This window comes from Salvelinus fontinalis, chromosome 8 (assembly GCF_029448725.1).
Source record: "Salvelinus fontinalis isolate EN_2023a chromosome 8, ASM2944872v1, whole genome shotgun sequence".
NCBI classification, from domain to species: Eukaryota; Metazoa; Chordata; class Actinopteri; order Salmoniformes; family Salmonidae; genus Salvelinus; species Salvelinus fontinalis.
In genome coordinates, this window is record NC_074672.1 from 816686 (window position 1) to 837013 (window position 20328).

Sequence of the window (20328 nt, forward strand, 5' to 3'; positions counted from 1 at the left end):
AAATGTTTTTATAAAAGGCGACATTTTTCTTGTGCAAAGCAGAAGAAACATAGGCCTATCTGATATAGCCTAGCCTAAGCCCACTCCACCTCGCTCTGCATTGGACAGTTTGATTTCACAGAAGTGTGATTGACTTGGAGTTACATTGTGTTGTTTAAGTGTTCCCTTTATTTTTTTGAGCAGTGTATATATATATATATATACATTTTTTATTATGGAGGATTCTACTGTTTCAGGCAGCTGAAATTAATCTCCCAAATAATCACTTGTTGAGGTACACACAAGTCCACATGCGTGGTCTTTCTCCGGAGGAAGGATGCATATTATACACGTGTGTAAGGAAACATCATTTGCAGGACTTCCTGTGTAAGCAAACACCTATAGTACAGAGGGATGTTCCTGGTCAGGAAACAGAAAAAAAAAGACATCCTCCACAAACATTTTAATACATGTCATTTATTTTTGTCTAATGACATCCTCCTTTCCAGTCTTGGTATGTTTCAACTGCTTAATGAATTAGTTTGTGTGTGTATATACACTGAGTGTACAAAACATTAGGAACACCTGCTCTATCCATGACAGACTCAATCCAGATGAAAGCTATGATTCCTTATTGGATTTCAATCAATCACATGTATCTATGAAGCCCTTTTTACATCAGCCGATGTCACAAAGTGCTACACAGAAACACAGCCTACTACCCCAAACAGCAAGCAATGCAGTGCACTGTTCCACACTCCTCCTTCACATAAACATTCTTTCCTTTGGCGTGCATGTATTCATTTCAGGATATGGTGGACCAGCAGCACCTGTAGTTCTAGCTTAAAGGACATCCTTCAGTGTCCAGTGTCCGCCACATCCTCAGGCTTTCTGCCAGCCAGTTCCTTTTGGCAAACATAATTTGTACTCCTGTCACAACCAGTGTCCTAAAGCAGTCACTACCAATACACCAGCAGTCACAACCAATACACTAGCTGTCTGTTGCCTTTTGTACACCAGAGGGATAGGACTTAAAGGTCCACTGTGTATCATCATGTTGTGATCATGACTGCAGGACCAGTGCAGCAGGGTTCATTTCAGTCTTCAGACTCTTCTCCAGCAGCACCAGGCTCTGCACGGCCAGGTTCCTGCAATCTGCATCAGGGTCCACTTCAGCTACGTCTGTCAACAGCACAACAGGTTGGACCATGAGTATCATTATTACCGTAAACAGGTAGAAATTAACCATAAGGAACAATGAGGCTGTTCAATAAAACAAGCATGTCTTTTTTTAATGCAAGGCTTTTTAAAAATGTAACACAGTTGATTCACATTGAAAACCCAAACGTTTATGATTCTGTAACATTTTTAACATTCATGTGTCTTCTGGACTATTGGTAATGTCCTTGGGAGAATTTAAATTCCCATTGATGAGTGAATGGCGTCACAGACAGTCTGCGCAGGACAGGATATCCTGGATTCCCTCCATTTCCCAGCAATGCTCACCCCAGCTGTGTGTGTGTGTGTGTGTGTGTTATCTCAGATTGACACACACTGAGCAGCTGCATGAACATCTGGACTGTGCTCTTTTTAACCACATTCTTCTGGTCATCACTAAAATACACATAAACCAAGGTCAGCCCTGAATGATGTCATCAAGGGTGTGTAAAACTTACAGCGCTAATGTGACATGCTAGAGACCCAATGGTAGTCTTAGGGTCAGAAATACCCTGAAAACAATCTGCCATTTTCAGTTCATCAACAAAATCATTATATTTGAGAAGTGGGACTACTTTGAACTGATGTGCGGTGAGCTTTTTAGCACCAGTGACAGCTAAAGCATCACTCAAGTGGGTGCACGAACTAACTTGTCCCAGACCATTATACCAAATCAAATTGTTTTCGTCACATTAGCTGAATACAACAGGTGTAGACCTTACAGTGTAATGCTTACTTATAAGCCCTTAACCAACAATGCAGTTAAGAAAAAAAGTGGAGTAAAAACTAGATGAGTAAAAAATGAAAATAACAAATAAAGAGCAGCAGTAAAATAACAGTAGCGAGGCAATATACATGGGGTACCGGAAAAGAGTCAACAAGCAGGGGCACAGATTAGTCGAAGTAATATGTACATGTAAACTCAAAAAAATAAATGTCCCTTATTCAGGACCCTGTTTTTCAAAGATAATTCGTAAAAATCCAAATAACATCACAGATCTTCATTGTAAAGGGTTTAAACAGTTTCCCATGCTTGTTCAATGAACCATAAACAATTAATGAACATGCATCTGTGGAACGGTCGTTAAGACACTAACTGCTTACAGACGGTGGACAAAACTTAGGACACTAAGGAGGCCTTTCTACTAACTCTGAAAAACCCCAAAAGAAAGATGCCCAGGGTCCCCGCTCATCTGAACGTGCCTTGGGCATGCTGCAAGGAGGCATGAGGACTGCAGACGTGGCCAGGACAATAAATTGCAATGTCCGTACAGTGAGACGCCTAAGACAGCGCTACAGGGAGACAGGACGTACAGCTGATCATCCTCGCAGTTGCAGACCACGTGTAACAACACCTGCACAGGATCGGTACATCCGAACGTCACACCTGCGGGACAGGTACAGGATGGCAACAACAACTGCCCGAGTTACACTAGGAATGCACAATCCCTCCATCAGTGCTCAGACTGTCCGCAATAGGCTGAGAGAGGCTTAACTGAGGGCTTATAGGCCTGTTGTAAGGCAGGTCCTCACCAGACATCACCAGCAACAACATCATCGCCTATGGGCAAAAACCCACCGTCGCTGGACTAGACAAGGAAAAAGTGCTCTTTACTGATGAGATGCAGTTTTGTCTCACCAGGGGTGATGGTCGGATTCACGTTTACCGTCGAAGGAATGAGCGTTACACAGAGGCCTGTACAGAGAGGCCTCTGGAGCGGGATCGATTTGGAGGTGGAGGGTCCGTCATGGTCTGGGGCGGTGTGTCACAGCATCATCAGACTTTACCTTGTTGTCATTGCAGGCAATCTCAACGCTGTGCGTTACAGGGAAGAAGACCTCCTCCCTCATGTGGTACCCTTCCTGCAGGCTCATCCTGACATGACCCTCCAGCATGACAATGCCACCAGCCATACTGCTCGTTCTGTGCGTGATTTCCTGCAAGACAGGAATGTCAGTGTTCTGCCATGGCCAGCGAAGAGCCCGGATCTCAATCCCATTGAGCACCTCTGGGACCTGTTTGATCGTAGGGTGAGGGCTAGTGCCATTCAACCCAGAAATGTCCGGGACCTTGCAGGTGCCTTGGTGGAAGAGTGGGGTACCATCTCACAGCAAGAACTGGCAAATAGAAGGAGATGCGCTGCAGTACTTAATGCAGCTGGTGGCCACACAAGATACTAACTGTTTCTTTTGATTTTGACCCCCCCTTTGTTCAGGGACACATTATTCAATTTCTGTTAGTCACATATCTGTGGAACTTGTTCAGTTTATGTTTCAGTTGTTGAATCTTATGTTCATACAAATATTTACACGTTAAATTTGCTGAAAATAAACGCAGTTGACAGTGAGAGGACGTTTCTTTTTTTCTGAGTTTAGGTAGTTAAAGTGACTAGGTATAGATAACAAACATAGTAGCAGCAGTGTAAAGGAGGGGGGTGGGGGAGACAATGCAAATAGTCTGGGTAGTCATTTGATTAGGTATTCAGGAGTCTTATGGCTTGGGGTAGAAGTTGTTAAGGAGCCTTTGGACCGAGACTTGGCACTCCTGTACCGCTTGCCATGCAGTAGCAGAGAGAACAGTCTATGACTAGGGTGGCTGGAGTCTGACAATTTTTAGGGCCTTCCTCTGACACTGCCTGGTGTAGAGGTCCTGGATGGCAGGAAGCTTGGCCCCAGTAATGTACTGGGCCGTTCGCAATACGGTCGGAGACCGAGCAGTTGCCATACCAGGCAGTGATGCAACAAGCCAAAATGCTCTCGATGGTGCAGCTGTAGAGATTTTTGCGGATCTAAGGACCCATGCCAAATCTTTTCAGTCTCCTGAGGGGGAAAATGTGTTGTAGTGCTCTCTTCATGATTGTCTTGGTGTGTTTGGACCATTAAGGTTTTTTGGTGATGTGGACACCAAGGAACTTGAAGCTCTCAACCTGCTCCACTACAGCCCCAACGATGAGAATGGGTCCTCCTTTTCCTGTAGTCCACAATCATCACCTTTGTCTTGATCACGTAGAGGGAGAGGTTGCTATCCTGGCACCACACGGCCAGGTCTATGACCTCCTCCCTATAGATTGTCTCATCTTTGTCGGTGATCAGGCCTATCAATGTTGTGTCATCGGCAAACTTAATGATGGTGTAGGAGTTGTACCTGGCCGTGTAGTCATGAGTGAACAGGGAGTACAAGAGGGAACTGAGCACGCACTCCTGAGGTGCCCCTGTGTTGAGGATCAGCGTGACGGATGTGTTGTTACCTACCCTTTCCACCTGGGGGCAGCCCATCAGGAAGTCCAATATACAGTTGCAGAGGGAGGTGTTTAGTCCCAGGGTCCTTTTGTACAAGAAAGGGCAGTGTGGAGTACAATAGAGATTGCATCATCTGTGGATCTGTTGGGGTGTTATCCAAATTGGAGTGGGTCTAGGGTTTCTGGGATAATGGTGTTGATGTGAGCCATGACCAGCCTTTCAAAGCACTTCATTGCGAAAGACGTGAGTGCTATGGGTCGGCAGTCATTTAGGCAGGTTACCTTAGTGTTCTTGGGCACAGGCACTATGATAGTCTGTAATACCAACATGTTTCAAGCAGACTCAGTCAGGGTCAGGTTGAAAATGTCAGTGTAGACACCTACCAGTTCGTCAGCGCATGCTCGGAGTACACGTCCTGGTAATCCGCCTGGCCCTCTGGCCTAGAGGAAGTTTACCTGTTTAAAGGTCTTACTCACATCGGCTACAGAGAGCGTGATCACACAGTCTTCCGGAACAGCTGATTCTCTCATGCATGCTTCAGTGTTGATTGCCTCGAAGCGAACATAGAAGTAATTTAGCTCGTCTGGTAGGCTCGTGTCACTGGGCAGCTCGCAGCTGTGCTTCTCTTTTGTAGTCTGTAATAGTTTGCAAACCCTGCCACATCCGATGAGCATCGGAGCCGGTGTAGTACGATTCAATCTTAGTCCTATATTGATGCTTTGCCTGTTTGATGGTTCGTCGGAGGGCATAGCGTAATTTCTTAAAGATTCCGGTTGAATTTTTTTTCAATTTGACCTTTATTTAACTAGGCAAGTCAGTTAAGAACAAATTCTTATTTTCAATGACGGCCTATGACCAGTGGGTTAACTACCTTGTTCAGGGGCAGAACAACAGATTTTTACCTTGTCAGCTCGGGATTCGATCTTGCAACCTTTCGATTACTAGTCCAAAGCTCTGTCCCGCTCCTTGAAAGAGACAGCTCTACTCTTAGCTCAGTGCAGATGTTGCCTGTAATCCATGGCTTCTGATTTGGGTATGTACTGTCGTGGCCAAAAGTTTTGAGAATGACACAAATATTAATTTTCACAGTCTGCTGCCTCAGTTTGTATGATGGCAATTTGCATATACTCCAGAATGTTATGAAGAATGATCAGATGAATTGCAATTAATTGCAAAGTCCCTCTTTGCCATGTAAATCCTTCGTGTCCGACTCGTTATAGAAAAATTCTTCCAGTACGAGATGAGTAATCGATGTCCTGATATCTAGAAGCTCTTTTCGGTCATAAGAGACAACGGCAGTAACATTATGTACAAAATAACTTACAAATAATGCAAAAAAACACACACAATAGAACAATTGGTTAGGAGACCTTAAAACGGCAGCCATCTCCTTCGGCGCTATTATCCAGCGGCCAAGTGATTTTCCAAAGTTGTTTATGTTCCGTGTACTGCAAATCAGCTTTAGCTGCCAAGTACGGCCTACATGTAATCATAATAAACTACTACTAATGTCAATAAACTGTACTTCCTGAATTGACTGGGTGAGACAACTCTGTCAAGTATGTTGAGATACAGTAGTCTGGTCTCTACTCTTGTATATAGTAACAGAAGTGATACTCTATTGCTCTGCCCTGTATTCTCACCTGCCAGCCATGCTCTGGTCTCAAACAGCTGATCACTGAGCTCCACCAGCAAACTCTGACTGGGCATGCTCAGAAAGACGGAGCAGACAGCAAATAGGACTCCTCGCCGCACCATCCTATGTTGGAAATACAGAGGTTGGGTAAGCCATAGACCAGTTGGACAAAAGACCTTCCTTCCTACCCACACTCAAACAGTTTCCTATTTATGACGTGTGTATAGACTCACTGGTCAACGTGGTAGCGTACGGCCCAGACAAAATCCAACAGAGCTCTGCCCATCTGAGTGGCCACCTGCAAAACACCAGACAACCCATTCAATCACACAGTCAAGACACAGCAATGGGGATATTTTCTGAGGTGACATTATGATATGCAGTAGCGAATAATGGACATGTTTTAGACACCTCACTCAGTCAAATACTAGCCTAGTCAAAGCAAGGAGGACATTTTATGAGGTGACACCAGAAGAAATCAAGTTGTAGCCTACCGGAGCATTGACTGATAGGTGCATAAGGAGTCCCAGCGTGTGGATCAGTCTCCCCAGGACCAGGTGGTCACTGCCCAGCAGGTCAAAGGTCACCTGAGGCCTAGGAGTCAAGGTCAAGGAGAACTCTAATACAATTGTGTAGCAAAAGAGGTGTAAGACAAATAAACTTTGCTTCAAATGAAGAATACTGTATCTCTCACACACACACACACACTCTCACACTCACTTGCTAGGGACCCATACACATACATTCCAACACATTACCTGTCATAGTTTCTGAGCAGAGGGAAGAAGAAGTGGCCAGCAACAGGGGCATAACGGTTTGGGGTGGGCTTGGCTGGGGGGCGAGTGACGCCCTGAAATGAGGGCAGAACAAAACCCATCTTAACATTGATCAGGAATCAGATGTAGCTACTGTATGGTTATAGTCTTAATTCCAGTATTATTTAAAAGGCAAAGAAATAACTTTATTGAAGCTGTTGTGCAGCCTACCTTACTGAGCCGTTTGGTCTTACTCTGAATCCGCCTCTCCACCACTTGTCGCCAGTGTATGGGGTCATCGCCGGGGTAAAGGGGTGTATCTATGGTAACCCGCTGAATGGCCTTGGACGGACCTCCTTTGTCAGTGATTGGTTGAGAGAGCTCCTGCGCAGACATAATGAGGACCTGACATAGGGGAGACACAACAGTTAATAAATAGTTATGAAGCCTTTATAAAGGCATTCTACATTCACAAAAGATACTAGGGAGGAACCGTGTTCTCCTCACCTCTAAAATATCCAGCCGTTGTCGTATACTGTAGTTCATGGAGTAGAACTCCGTGGTCAGATACTCAGTCACCTGTGAATGAAAGGGATGAAAATTAAAAAGGACATGGTGTATTTAGCAGTGAATATTGATAATAGACACTGACTGTACAAAACATTAGGAACACGTTCCTGATATTGAGCTGCACCCCCCCTTTCCCTCAGAACAGCCTCAACTTATAGGTGCATGGACTCTACAAGGCGTCGAAAACGTTCCACAGGGATGCTGGATTCCAATGCTTCCCACAGTTGTGTCCAGTTGGCTGGATGTCATTTGGGTGGTGGACCATTCTTGATACAAACGGGAAACTGTTGAGTGTGAAAAACCCTGCAGCGTTGCAGTTCTTGACACAAACCAGTGCGCCTGGCACCTACTACCATACCCCATTCAAAGCCACTTAAATAGTTTGTCTTACCCATTCACCCTCTGAATGGCACACACACAATCCATGTCTCAATTGTCTCAAGGCTTCAAAATCCTTCTTTAACCAGTCTCCTCCCCTTCATCTACACTGATTGAAGTGGATTTAACAAGTGACATCAATAAGGGATTATAGCTTTGCCTGGATTCATCTGGTCAGTCGATGTCATTGAAAGAGCAGGTGTTCCTAATGTTTTGTACACTCAGTGTATGAAACTAAACCATAATATAAAAAGGTAGATGATTAAGATTAAGGTGAAATATCTTACGGGGACAGAGTCGGTGACAGTGAGTGCCACCATAGCAGCCTGCCTGAGACTCAGGAAGCCCACAGTGTTGTACCTGTCCTCCATATGCAGCAGCACCTTGCTCAGCTCAACACTGACCTGAGGAGCGACAAACATTAAGGGAACGACTATAACAAGGGAACTATATGCTTATCATTTGAATGTAGTAAACAGTGTGTGACCTCTCACCTCTCGGGCTGTAGAAGTGTTCTTCCTCACCAAGCCCTCAATGGCTCTCAGACTGAGATCCACCCTCACTGGGTCCTCAGATGAGAGGACGGCTGGGGAGAGATGGATGGAAGGTTAATGGACCAATCATTTAACAAGTTAGTAAAATAAAGAGAGCATTAGTAATCTTAAATGGGAAAGGGGGATACCTAGTCAGTTGCACATCTGAATGCATTCAAAAGACACTTGCACATATGAGCAATCTTTTTTTTACAGGTACATGGTAACAGTTGAATAAAATGAGAAACAAGAAGAAACATAAAAAGCTTTAATTCATATTCACATTTACAAAATGTACAGCATTTCATTTTTAAGACCTTCAGGAAAAAATGTCTGGAGGGTGAAAATCCCAAAACATTCTCTTTTGCTCAGAGTACTATTTCTATCCTAACTTCCTCTACGCCACAAAATCTTTTCTATTTTAAAGGTAGAAATGTCATGTTTCGGGTCATTAAAATGTTCTGCGATTGGATAATCCCTGTCATTTCTCCTGATTTATCGTTTATGTTCACAAATTCTGTTTGAGAGGACGGGTTTTACCTACATAACACAGCCCACATGGACATTTAATCATGTAGATAACATGGGTGGTGGAGCACGTAATAATGTCATTTATTTGGAACCGTTTTCCTGTCAGTCGGTGGCAGAAATTTTCACACTACATCATATTGTTGCACTGTGCGCAATCTCTGCATTTATAGCTACCATTCGGCAAGAGGCCGTAAAAAAGCCTGGCTGATTTTCTTTTGTGGCTGGCAGGCATTGAATTCTTTGAGTTAAAGCTGAATGAGTCAACAGACTGTCGGACCTGGCACAGCTCCTGGTATATGTCCGTTACGTTTATGGGGAGGTCAAGACCAATGTATCGCGTAAATTGCAACATCTCCTATATACAATAAGTGGTGGATTCTTAAATTTCGCTGGCAAAGCTAGGTCCGATGATAAAACATGCCAGTGTTTCTCGACAGCATCTGCCACTTTTCGCAAGTTCAAAGTATATGTGGTGGTGAACACGACAGAGTGTTCTTTAGCTCTAGTGGGTATTTTTGTAGCAGTTCATCTCGTGTTTTCACACATTGTGTGTAGCCTCTTCTTAGAAACATATTGCGCATCTCCGCTGCTTTTTCTAGATAGTCCTCTGTGGAGTGGCAGTCTGAAGAAATGGCTTCTTGGAAGTTTGAATGCATTCTCAATTTAACCCAACTCCTCTGAATCAGAGAGGTGCGGAGGGCTGCCTTAACTTCAACAAAAACATTTCTCAATGGCTGGCCATGCCTTCCACCTGGCGACTCCAACCTTGGCCAACAGCCCCGCCCCCCCCGCTGCTACTCGCCCAAGCCTCCCCAGCTTCTCCTTTACCCATATCCAGATAGCAGATGTTCTGAAAGAGCTGGAAAACCTGGACCCATACAAATCAGCTGGGCTTGACAATCTGGACCCCCTATTTCTGAAACTGTCCGCCGCCATTGTCGCACCCCCTATTACCAGCCTGTTCAACCTCTCCTTCGTATCATCTGAGATCCCCAAGGATTGGAAAGCTGCCGCTGTCATCCCCCTCTTCAAAGGGGGAGACACCCTGGACCCAAACTGTTACAGACCTATATCCATCCTGCCCTGCCTAGCTAAGGTCTTCGAAAGCCAAGTCAACAAACAGATCACTGACCATCTCGAATCCCACCGTACCTTCTCCGCTGTGCAATCCGGTTTCCGAGCCGGTCACGGGTGCACCTCAGCCACGCTCAAGGTACTAAACGATATCATAACCGCCATCGATAAAAGACATTACTGTGCAGCCGTCTTCATCGACCTGGCCAAGGCTTTCGACTCTGTCAATCACCATATTCTTATCGGCAGACTCAATAGCCTCGGTTTTTCTAATGACTGCCTTGCCTGGTTCACCAACTACTTTGCAGACAGAGTTCAGTGTGTCAAATCGGAGGGCATGTTGTCCGGTCCTCTGGCAGTCTCTATGGGGGTACCACAGGGTTCAATTCTCGGGCCGACTCTTTTCTCTGTATACATCAATGATGTTGCTCTTGCTGCGGGCGATTCCCTGATCCACCTCTACGCAGACGACACCATTCTGTATACTTTCGGCCCTTCCCTGGACACTGTGCTATCTAACCTCCAAACGAGCTTCAATGCCATACAACACTCCTTCCGTGGCCTCCAACTGCTCTTAAACGCTAGTAAAACCAAATGCATGCTTTTCAACCGCTCGCTGCCTGCACCCGCACGCCCGACTAGCATCACCACCCTGGACGGTTCCGACCTAGAATATGTGGACATCTATAAGTACCTAGGTGTGTGGCTAGACTGCAAACTCTCCTTCCAGACTCATGTCAAACATCTCCAATCCAAAATCAAATCTAGAGTCGGCTTTCTATTCCGGAACAAAGCCTCCTTCACTCACGCCGCCAAACTTACCCTAGTAAAACTGACTATCCTACCGATCCTCGACTTCGGCGATGTCATCTACAAAATAGCTTCCAATACTCTACTCAGCAAACTGGATGCAGTTTATCACAGTGCCATCCGTTTTGTTACTAAAGCACCTTATACGACCCACCACTGCGACCTGTATGCCCTAGTCGGCTGGCCCTCGCTACATGTTCGTCGTCAGACCCACTGGCTCCAGGTCATCTACAAGGCTATGCTAGGTAAAGTGCCGCCTTATCTCAGTTCACTGGTCACGATGGCTACACCCACCCGTAGCACGCGCTCCAGCAGGTGTATCTCACTGATCATCCCTAAAGCCAAAACCTCATTTGGACGCCTTTCCTTCCAGTTCTCTGCTGCCTGCGACTGGAACGAATTGCAAAAATCTCTGAAGTTGGAGACTTTTATCTCCCTCAACAACTTTAAAAATCTGCTATCCGAGCAGCTAACCGATCGCTGCAGCTGTACATAGTCCATCTGTAAACTACCCACCCAACTTACCTACCTCACCCCCATACTGCTTTTATTTATTTACTTTTCTGCTCTTTTGCACACCAGTATCTCTTCTTGCACATGATCATCTGATGATTTATCACTCCAGTGTTAATCTGCTAAATTGTAATTATTCGATTTATTGCCTACCTCATGCCTTTTGCACACTTTGTATATAGATTCTCTTTTTTCTACCATGTTATTGACTTGTCTATTGTTTACTCCATGTGTAACTCTGTGTTGTTGTCTGTTCACACTGCTATGCTTTATCTTGGCCAGGTCGCAGTTGCAAATGAGAACTTGTTCTCAACTAGCCTACCTGGTTAAATAAAGGTGAAATAAAAAAAATAAAAAAATAAAAATCGATGTCCACGTCATCGGCGGCCAGGAGCAGTTGTTGTTGGGGGTTAACTGCATTGCTCAATGGCAGAACAGCAGATTTTTCCACCCTGCCGGCTCAAGGATTCGAACCAGCAACCTTTCGGTTACTGGCACAACGCTTTTAACCACTAGGCTACCCCCCCCTATTGTCACATGACAATAGTAATGGAAACATTGTGATTTTAGAGACACAAAGTAATAAACAGCCTCTATGATGAAAGGGATCAGAGTCAATCTGTTACTGGGGCTCTTACCATCATCATGATTTACATCATTCAAATTCACCAAATCACTTTGTTTATAAGACCACTAGGCTTCTCATTTGTTGTCATTAAAATGTCCTGAATAACAGAAAGGAAATACCTTGGGTGTTCCGTGCAATAGCCTAGGCCAGGTATTCCCAAGCTGGAGTAGCAAAGCCGATGGAGGTACGCCAAATAAAAACGCGATTCACATAAAAAAACATATATAATAATCTATATATACCATTTTCCCCCTCCAAAAAATTCACATTTTCAAACAGTTTATTTCTAATAAATTTGGGTGAGTTTTTTCCACCCTCGCCTGAGTAGCCATAGAGACACATACCAGCTCTACCAGCAGTACTACACATCCACCTGTCAACGACACAAGTTGTTCTGCTTCCACGAGCACATCCAATGCTAGCATCAGTAATTCTACATTGGTTGTTAGCCCAGCTAGCATGGACACTGACAGTTGTGAATCTGATGTAGCCGAAGAGCTACTACACCCCTTACCCGGGAAAGCGCCGAACAGACATCGAAGGGGCACAAATATTTATTTGAATTTAACTAGGCGAGTCAGTTAAGAACAAATTCATATTTACAATGTTCAGGGGCAAAATGACAGATTTTTACCTTGTCAGCTTGGGGATTAAATCCAGCAACCTCTTGGTTACGGGCCCAACGCTCTAACCACTAGGCTACCGGCCGCCCCAATATGATGAGAACTACATTGATTTGGGGTTTACGTATATTGGGAGTAGTGCCTTTCCTCAGCCAGAGTGTGTTATGTGCAAAAGTACTATCTCATAACTCAATGAAACCTTCACTCTTGCGCAGAAACAAAACATGACAATTTGAAAAAGCCAAGGGAGTTTTTTGAGTGAGAATAAAGACGACTTTAGAGTAGTAAGATGTGTAACAGCAACAGATAACATTAATAAGAAGGGGCTAGATGAGTCTTATATGGTGAGCTACCGAGTGGCAAAGACAAGCAAGCCCTATACTATTTTGGAGGACTTAATTCTTCCTGCTGCCGCGGATATAGCTGGGGGAAAATGCTGGGGGAAAAAATACAAAAAAAACTATACAGACGATGACTTCATCAAAAAACACTGTTTCACAACGCATCAGTGACATGGCAGGAGATGTTTTGAAACAATTACTGCTTCGTATACAAGCCAGTGAATTCTATGTGTTACAGATGGATGAGTCAACAGACGTGGCGGACCTGGCACAGCTCATGGTATATACCCGTTACGTTTATGGGGAGGTCAATTAGGAAGACTTCCTCTTCTGCAAACCAGGACAACAGAAGAGGATATTTTTAAAGTACTGGACAGCTTTGTGACATCAAATAGACTTTGGTGGTCAACATGTATCTGTACTGATGGCGCAAAAACCATGACAGGGAGACATAGTGGAGTGGTAATGCGCTTGCAAGCAGTTGCTCCTGACGCCACTTGGGTACACTGCAGCATCCACTGAGAGGCTCTTGCTGTCAAAGGTATGCCTGACAGCTTGAAAGACGCTTTGGACACAACATTGAAAAATGTTAGGTTTGTTAAAGCAAAGCCCCTGAACTCTTGTGTATTTTATGCACTATACAATGATATGGGCAAACCATGTAACACTTTTACAACATACAGAAGTGCGCTGGTTATCAAGGGGAAAAGTATTGACACAATTATTTTAAATTGAGAGACGAGCTTTGTTTACTGACCATAATTTTCACTTGTCTGACCGCTTGTCTGATGACGAGTTTCACACGACTGGCCTATCTGGGTGATGTTTTTTCCACGCCTGAATGATCTGAATCTAGGATTACAGGGACTCTCCACAACTATATTCAATGTGCAGGACAACATTGAGGCTATGATTAAGAAGTTGGAGCTCTTCTTGGTCTGCATTAACAAGGAAAAGACACAGGTCTTTCCATCATTGAATATTTTTTTGTGTGCAAATGAACTCGAGCTTACGGACAATGTCAAATGTGATATAGAGAAGCACCTGAGTGAGCTGGGTGCGCAATTATGCAGGTCCTTTCCCGAAACGGATGACACAAACAACTGGATTCGTTCTCTCTTTCATTCCCTGCCTCCAGTCCACTTACCGATATCTGAACAAGAGAGCCTCATCGAAAGTGCAACAAGCGGTTCTGTGAAAATTGAATTTAAATCAGAAGCCTGCCAGATCTCTGGTTTGGGCTGTGCACTGTTAAGACACAGATACCCTTTGCAACCACGTACCTATGTGAGAGTGGATTGTCAGCCCTCACTAGCATGAAAACTAAATAAAAGGACAGACTGTGTGTGGAAAATGATTTAAGACAGACTCTCTCTAATACAACCCAACATTAAAGAGTTATGTGCCTCATTTCAAGCACACCCTTCTCATTAACCTGTGGTGAATTTTCGATGAACAAATAAAGTTGTATATGTAAGATGGCTAAATAAAGAGCAAAATTATTGATTATTATTATATTATTATTTGTGCCCTGGTCCTATAAGAGCTATTTGTCACTTCCCACGAGTCGGGTTGTGACAAAAACTCAAGCTCATTCTTATGTTTAATAAATGTATTGAATAGTGTGTGTGTGTGGCAGGCTTACAATGATGTAAAAAAAAACATTTGAAAGTGCGCTGACCATGGTGCTAGAGGGGGTACGCAGTTGGAGGTTGTATGTTTCGAGGGGTATAGGACTATTAAAAAAAAAAGTTTGGGAACCACTGGCCTAGGCTTTCCTACACAATTGCACACAGCAGCCTAGACTCCGTGTCTAATCCGACGCACAGAAACATGAAAACATTAACACGTTACATTGATGCTTTCTCTGTTAAATCTTGTAGACACGGCTGTAAATCCAGCAGACAGTAGCAGACAATCAACATAAATGAAGGGGTATTGGATTGGATCCAACTGACTTGACTGGCGCAATGAACAAGACATCAAAATATTCTGGACATTCTTACGAACACTGTTGTCCCGCACAGGCTGTTTTTTCATCGCATGCTAAAGGCTGTTTGTCACTTGACTGTCATTCAGAAAAACATTTCCTGGATCAGCTGATGATGGTCGACAATATCACTAGGCCTAACTAAACAATTGGATACCAAATGCGCACCCCACAAGAAGGTCTATTAGCCTACGCATAGCCTATTGAAGAATCGCGCAAGTTAGGTGATGGCCTATAATGGGTCTCCTATTCAGATGATAACGTTCACCCCTAGCCTACTGGTTAATCAGCTCACAGTCGTCTGGACACTCTCCTACGTGCAGTGGAGTAATATTTCCCTCTTTTTCATATCTAAAAAAATGCAACTCGTAGCCTATTTATAGACTTTACACAGGCTACTGGTACCGATCACTACAGCCTAATACTTTTTACAATGTTGACATTGAATTTATTTATATGTGCACATTTTTATGAATTAATGCATGAGTAGGCTTATGGATTACATTTTTCAAGATATTCCCCCAAACTTGTTTTATTTATTTAGTCTAAAATGAAGGCAACGAATGCAGGGCATTTTTCTTAATTTTATACAATATTCTGCCCATATAAACAAACATAATTTTAGAGCATAAATTAACCTATATATGATAGCCTTCAGACAGGTTTAAATGGGTTAACCCACGGAAGACATATGAAAGCCTTAACAAGTTTCCCCACGGAGCCCTCAGCACAAACGTGTTGTTCCCCAGCCAGTTGCGCACACGCGGGCGAGGACGAAGGACAAAAGGAGTTCGCTTCTGCTGCAGCTTTTGCTGTAAAATACAACGCGTTGCTTTGTCCATCTCCCACCCATGGAGAGACCTATATACTGTATCTTACCCGCCAGACAGTCTCGGAGGTAGCGAGGTGGGGCAGCTTGGCTCATCTCCTGGTCAGCTGACATGTCATAGGGGGTGAGCTCATCATCACTGGTTCAAACACACACAGGACAGGGACATAGAGCCTAATCAATACGACACTACTATACCATGCTTTCTTAACTGTCCATTGTAGTGATTTGAATTAAATATAAAACTTCAGTCTCACAGACAAAAATTATGTTAATACATGTAGTGTATAACAAGAGGTATCACAGAGTGTTATGGGTTTGATTATGATAATACTATCTCTTACCTATCCAGCTCTGAGTCTGGGTCAGCTCCTGATTTCTGGGCCACGGAAGCAGCCTGGGATGGTACTGCCTGAGAGGGTACAGTCTGCCCGTTGACGTCTTGAGGAAGATCCAATCTGTCATCAAGCGGCTCTGTTTCTTCCTCAGACAGTGGAGTCATCAGTGAGAGCAGCTCCTTGGTCTCCTCATCCTGCTCATACTGAGCGGGAGAAACACAACAAATGAACACACACCCTTTCCCGAGTCCTACACAGGACTCATAACAAGACAGACATAGCCTATCTCCTTTAATGTGCACTGATCTGAACAGTAAATAGGAGAAAGCATTATGGTATTTGTTTTCACCCGTTCAGTTCTTTCAGATCAGTATGAGCAGAGAAAAGAAAAATAGGGACAGTGAGCCACTTCAGACTATAGAGATGCACCCAAAGCCTTGGGAAGGGTGCCATACAATACAGTACTTCGAATTTGAGTTTGGCTCCATTGACGTCCATGCGGGAGCTGAGACACTCCCCCACCACCATGCCCATGCGCCTCACACGGACTACACTGCTGTCCAGGTGGCTCTGCATCCCTCCCAGCATGCACTGCAGCAGCTCTGACAGGGAGGAAGGAGAAAGGACAACAGGGTCGTGTTTGATTGGGCAGGAAAATGCCCAAAAGAACACCACCCAGAGACGGACAGGGCAGAAAGTAGTGTGAACACCTCTGACCGTGTTACATAATTCTGTGCCGTAGTGCTGGGAGTGTTACCTGAGCGTAGGTCCTGTAGCTCTGCATCACTCAGTAGTCCCACACACAGCAGCAGAGCCCGGCTCACATAGAGCTGCTGCTCCAGAGGGGTGTGTCTGACTGCACTGGGGTTAGCCCAGGCCTGGCACAGCGACCGCAGCACCTGGACACACGCACACACACAGTCAATAACATGATCATAAATACCCATATATCATAACAACACAAGTCTTATACATTATACACTCACCTGTATAAGTAGTGGCCTTCTCTCCCTGTCCTGAGCCAGGTAGCCCAGAAGAATGCTCAACACACGAGTCTGGGAGAAAGGAAGTTAAAGACTTCAGCTATAACAATTTCCAACAATGATAGATTGACTAGACTAACATCAGTTCACCGTCTCACCTCATACTTGTATTGGAGCAGCAGCAGTTTATGGGTGATGACAAACTGGGCCTTTTTGTTCTTCAACACCAGGTTCCCCATGATCCTGGACAGAGCATCAGGTCTAGGGGAAAAATAACACTTACATTACGAGAGAGAGAGGGGTAAATGGGGTGCATTAAAAAGTCTATTTTTGACACCTTTTGATAACTTCTAGCTATCTCCCATCCCTCACCCGTTGACAGCCTGCACCATTCCAGTGAGCACACTCTCCAGCCAGCGCTCTGGGACATTCTCCAGCAGCTTCCAGCACACCCTTTGCCACACCATGTCTGAACGCGTGCAGAAGGAGAGGCGAGGGGCCAGCACCCCAAATACTAACCCTGCAGAGAGAAACACACAATTATGTAACATTTCTGATGATACAATGGGAAAGTGTTACAGTTGACAATCATCAATGCATGAGGAACACATGCTGTTTGCAGCCTTGCTTACCACTGTGTCCCTGAACACAGGCCTTCCCCAGTGCCTGGGCCACAAAAGTCAGAGAGCAGTCTTTTCTATCTGGGAACAACAGTGTATTGACAGTGAGTTACACACATAAATAAAATAAATTTCCAATAAGACAGTTAAAGTTAAAACAGCCATAAATAGGCCCTTAATCAATCTTCTGCATTATATAAAGTAGACATAAACTGATGGATGGGCATACACACCTCTCAGAGCCTGACAGGTTCTCTCTAGCACAGTGAGCATATCTCTGGCCAATAGGGGGTAGTACTGCTGGGGGAGGAAGATGGTCTTGTTGTGGTGGTGCAGCTGGTTGGCAGTCAGGTCAGGCAGAGCCACCAGGCGGCCCAGCAGGGTCTCTCTGAGCTGGGGAGAGTCGGAGAGACCCTTCCCCTGACAGCGGGTCCACAGTAGGACTGTCAGACGACCACTCTGAAGGAACCGCTCTAGGATGCTGACTAAACGGTCCAGACCTGCACTGGGGCTGCTGGAGATAGATGATCACACACATTCATGCACACCAAAACACACACACAAACAAGGAGAATCAATTAGAGAAATGTACAAGATGAGTATATCATTACCAAACAGGTCGCCGGCAGCAAAGACACAGTTATTCACAAAGTCAAGTAGCCCATTATATTGACTGTCAATGCATTGTAATGCATCAATGTCAATTTACCTTCCTGTCTCGCTGTCGCATGGAATGTGCAAACAGCCCAGATGCTCTGTTTAAACATTAACAATCCTCACTTATGGTTTTGAAAACCTTTGGAAATGTAATATCATTGAGTAATATACTACCGTTCAAAAGTTTGGGGTCAATTAGAAATGTACTTGTCACTTAAAAATGTACACTTACAAAAATCACATTTTTTGGTCCATTAAAATACCATAAAATAGATCAGAAATACAGTGTAGACATTGTTAATGTTGTAAAAGACTGTTGTAACTGGAAACGGCTGATAATTAATGGAATATCTACATAGGCATACAGAGGCCCGTTATCAGCAACCATCACACCTGTGTTCCAATGGCACGTTGTGTTAGCTAATCCAAGTTTATCATTTTAAAAGGATAATTGATCATTAGAAAACCCTTTTGCAATTATGTTAGCTATCCAGCATCTCTGAATGCCTTCGTGTAACGGAAGAAGAAAGACAGAAAAGGGTAACTGAAAAATACTGTCAGCTGCAACTGTTTAGAAGGTGTACAGTACGTATATATTTTATATTTGTAAAATTATTTCTAGATGATATTAAAGTTAACTTCCAAAGATTCCAAAACCGACTTGCACTATTAACGTTTAGACATATAGCGTTGGGATTGTTGTATACATTGGCCGCGCTGTGGTCCATGGTTCGAATGAGTATGGGTATGGCCCCATGGATTCTAAAAGACTAAGTATCCACTATTAACATCTTCAAACATTTTTCTCACCTCATTGAGCTGATACCATCCATCAGCACTAACAGAGTCTGGTCTGGAGGACCTCGGAGGAACAAACCATCCCACAATTCTGTGCACTGGGCAACGGTAAGAAGCTGGAGCCAATCAGCATTGATGTTACTGATGAGAAACTGTAGGGTCCGGGTGTAGTGGGCTCGACTGAACTCTGCTCGCTGAGCTGATGTAATTGTACTCTGAGGCCCATCGTCCAGGTAACTGGTTAGTGTGTGTAGAGTTTTGGTCACCTCTTCCTTCTCGTTGGAGGTAGTGAGAGTTCGGACGCATTGGCCCACTGAGAGTCGAACTTCAACATCTGGGGTTACGGACTGCATCATTCTCCAACACCTGTTGGGGACAAGATTAGTTTATATGGTTCACGTGTTCTACCAATACTTTCAAATCACTGCTAGCTAGCTTCCTACCTAGGTAACGTTAACGTTACATAATAAATGCATACATCTGTCTGTTAACAGCATCATGAGATTTTATTTAGCTAGCTAACGACAGCCCGATCCCTTATTTGCTATTATTGGTCCAATTAACTACAGACGTTCACACAGACGTCAATAGAAGAAGTCCTATGTTGGGATACTGATGAAAGACTATTAGGCACTCACCTGAATGTTTAGCTAACTAGCCAGGAGCCACCATTAGCCAGAATAGCAGGTTGTATTCCCACACCTTTGGTCTACTCACGGGGTGATAAACGACACATTTGAAACGGTTTCACCCTGTGAATTAATCTAATTGAACAAATACTGCAGCCCAAAACAGACTAAGGTTCAAACTGCTTTAAAAACAACCTATATTCTTCTAGCTAGTCTTAGCTACTTTTTCACGATACAAAATAACAAAACGCCTGCTGCGCTAAATGAGTGCGCTAACAAAATATGTCCGTACTGAATAAAAGTACGCAATGTGTATCAACAAAAGTTCCGTGAGAGGACTTTTGAGTTACATTCAACAGGGCAACATGTTTGTAACAAGTCAGACTTTTTATTGCGACTTATCTTTTATTCTGAGCGAACCTGAATTGAAAACATGCATACACATACCAGTGTAAGTAAAATCAATATTCGACATCGAGGTAGGCGGCTACTTTCCACAATATAAAAATGAAATGATAATATTGTACTGGTCATATAAAACTCAATATTGTACTAAATATGTTTTATTGTACAAGCCTCTCCTAGCCCTATCAGACGAGGTGGTCAAACTGGCCAAGAGGAATATGACTGCTGTACAGCTGTGCTAGGATTGATC

At 44.0% G+C, this 20328-nt stretch overlaps 1 protein-coding gene across 2 annotated transcripts; it reads right to left on the reverse strand.

Annotated features, from left to right (window-relative positions):
* Positions 1–440: 440 nt before the first annotated feature.
* On the reverse strand, positions 441–19989 carry LOC129860337 (telomere length regulation protein TEL2 homolog). Of its 2 annotated transcripts, none has more exons than XM_055930656.1 (20): positions 19683–19989; positions 19057–19410; positions 17823–18100; positions 17602–17670; positions 17342–17489; positions 17128–17230; positions 16973–17041; positions 16744–16885; positions 16452–16588; positions 15993–16189; positions 15699–15787; positions 8271–8362; positions 8064–8180; positions 7336–7407; positions 7060–7233; positions 6832–6923; positions 6568–6667; positions 6307–6371; positions 6081–6196; positions 441–1161 (listed from the first exon to the last, which is right to left on the reverse strand). In XM_055930656.1, the coding sequence occupies exons 2-20, from the start codon at positions 19398–19400 to the stop codon at positions 1043–1045; spliced, it is 2523 nt and encodes an 840-aa protein (XP_055786631.1). In that variant the 5' UTR covers positions 19401–19410; positions 19683–19989; the 3' UTR covers positions 441–1042. The 2 variants fall into 2 exon arrangements, with proteins under 2 accessions (XP_055786631.1, XP_055786630.1); XM_055930655.1 differs by having other exon boundaries at positions 17823–18103; positions 19683–19986.
* Between the last annotated feature and the right edge of the window lie 339 nt (positions 19990–20328).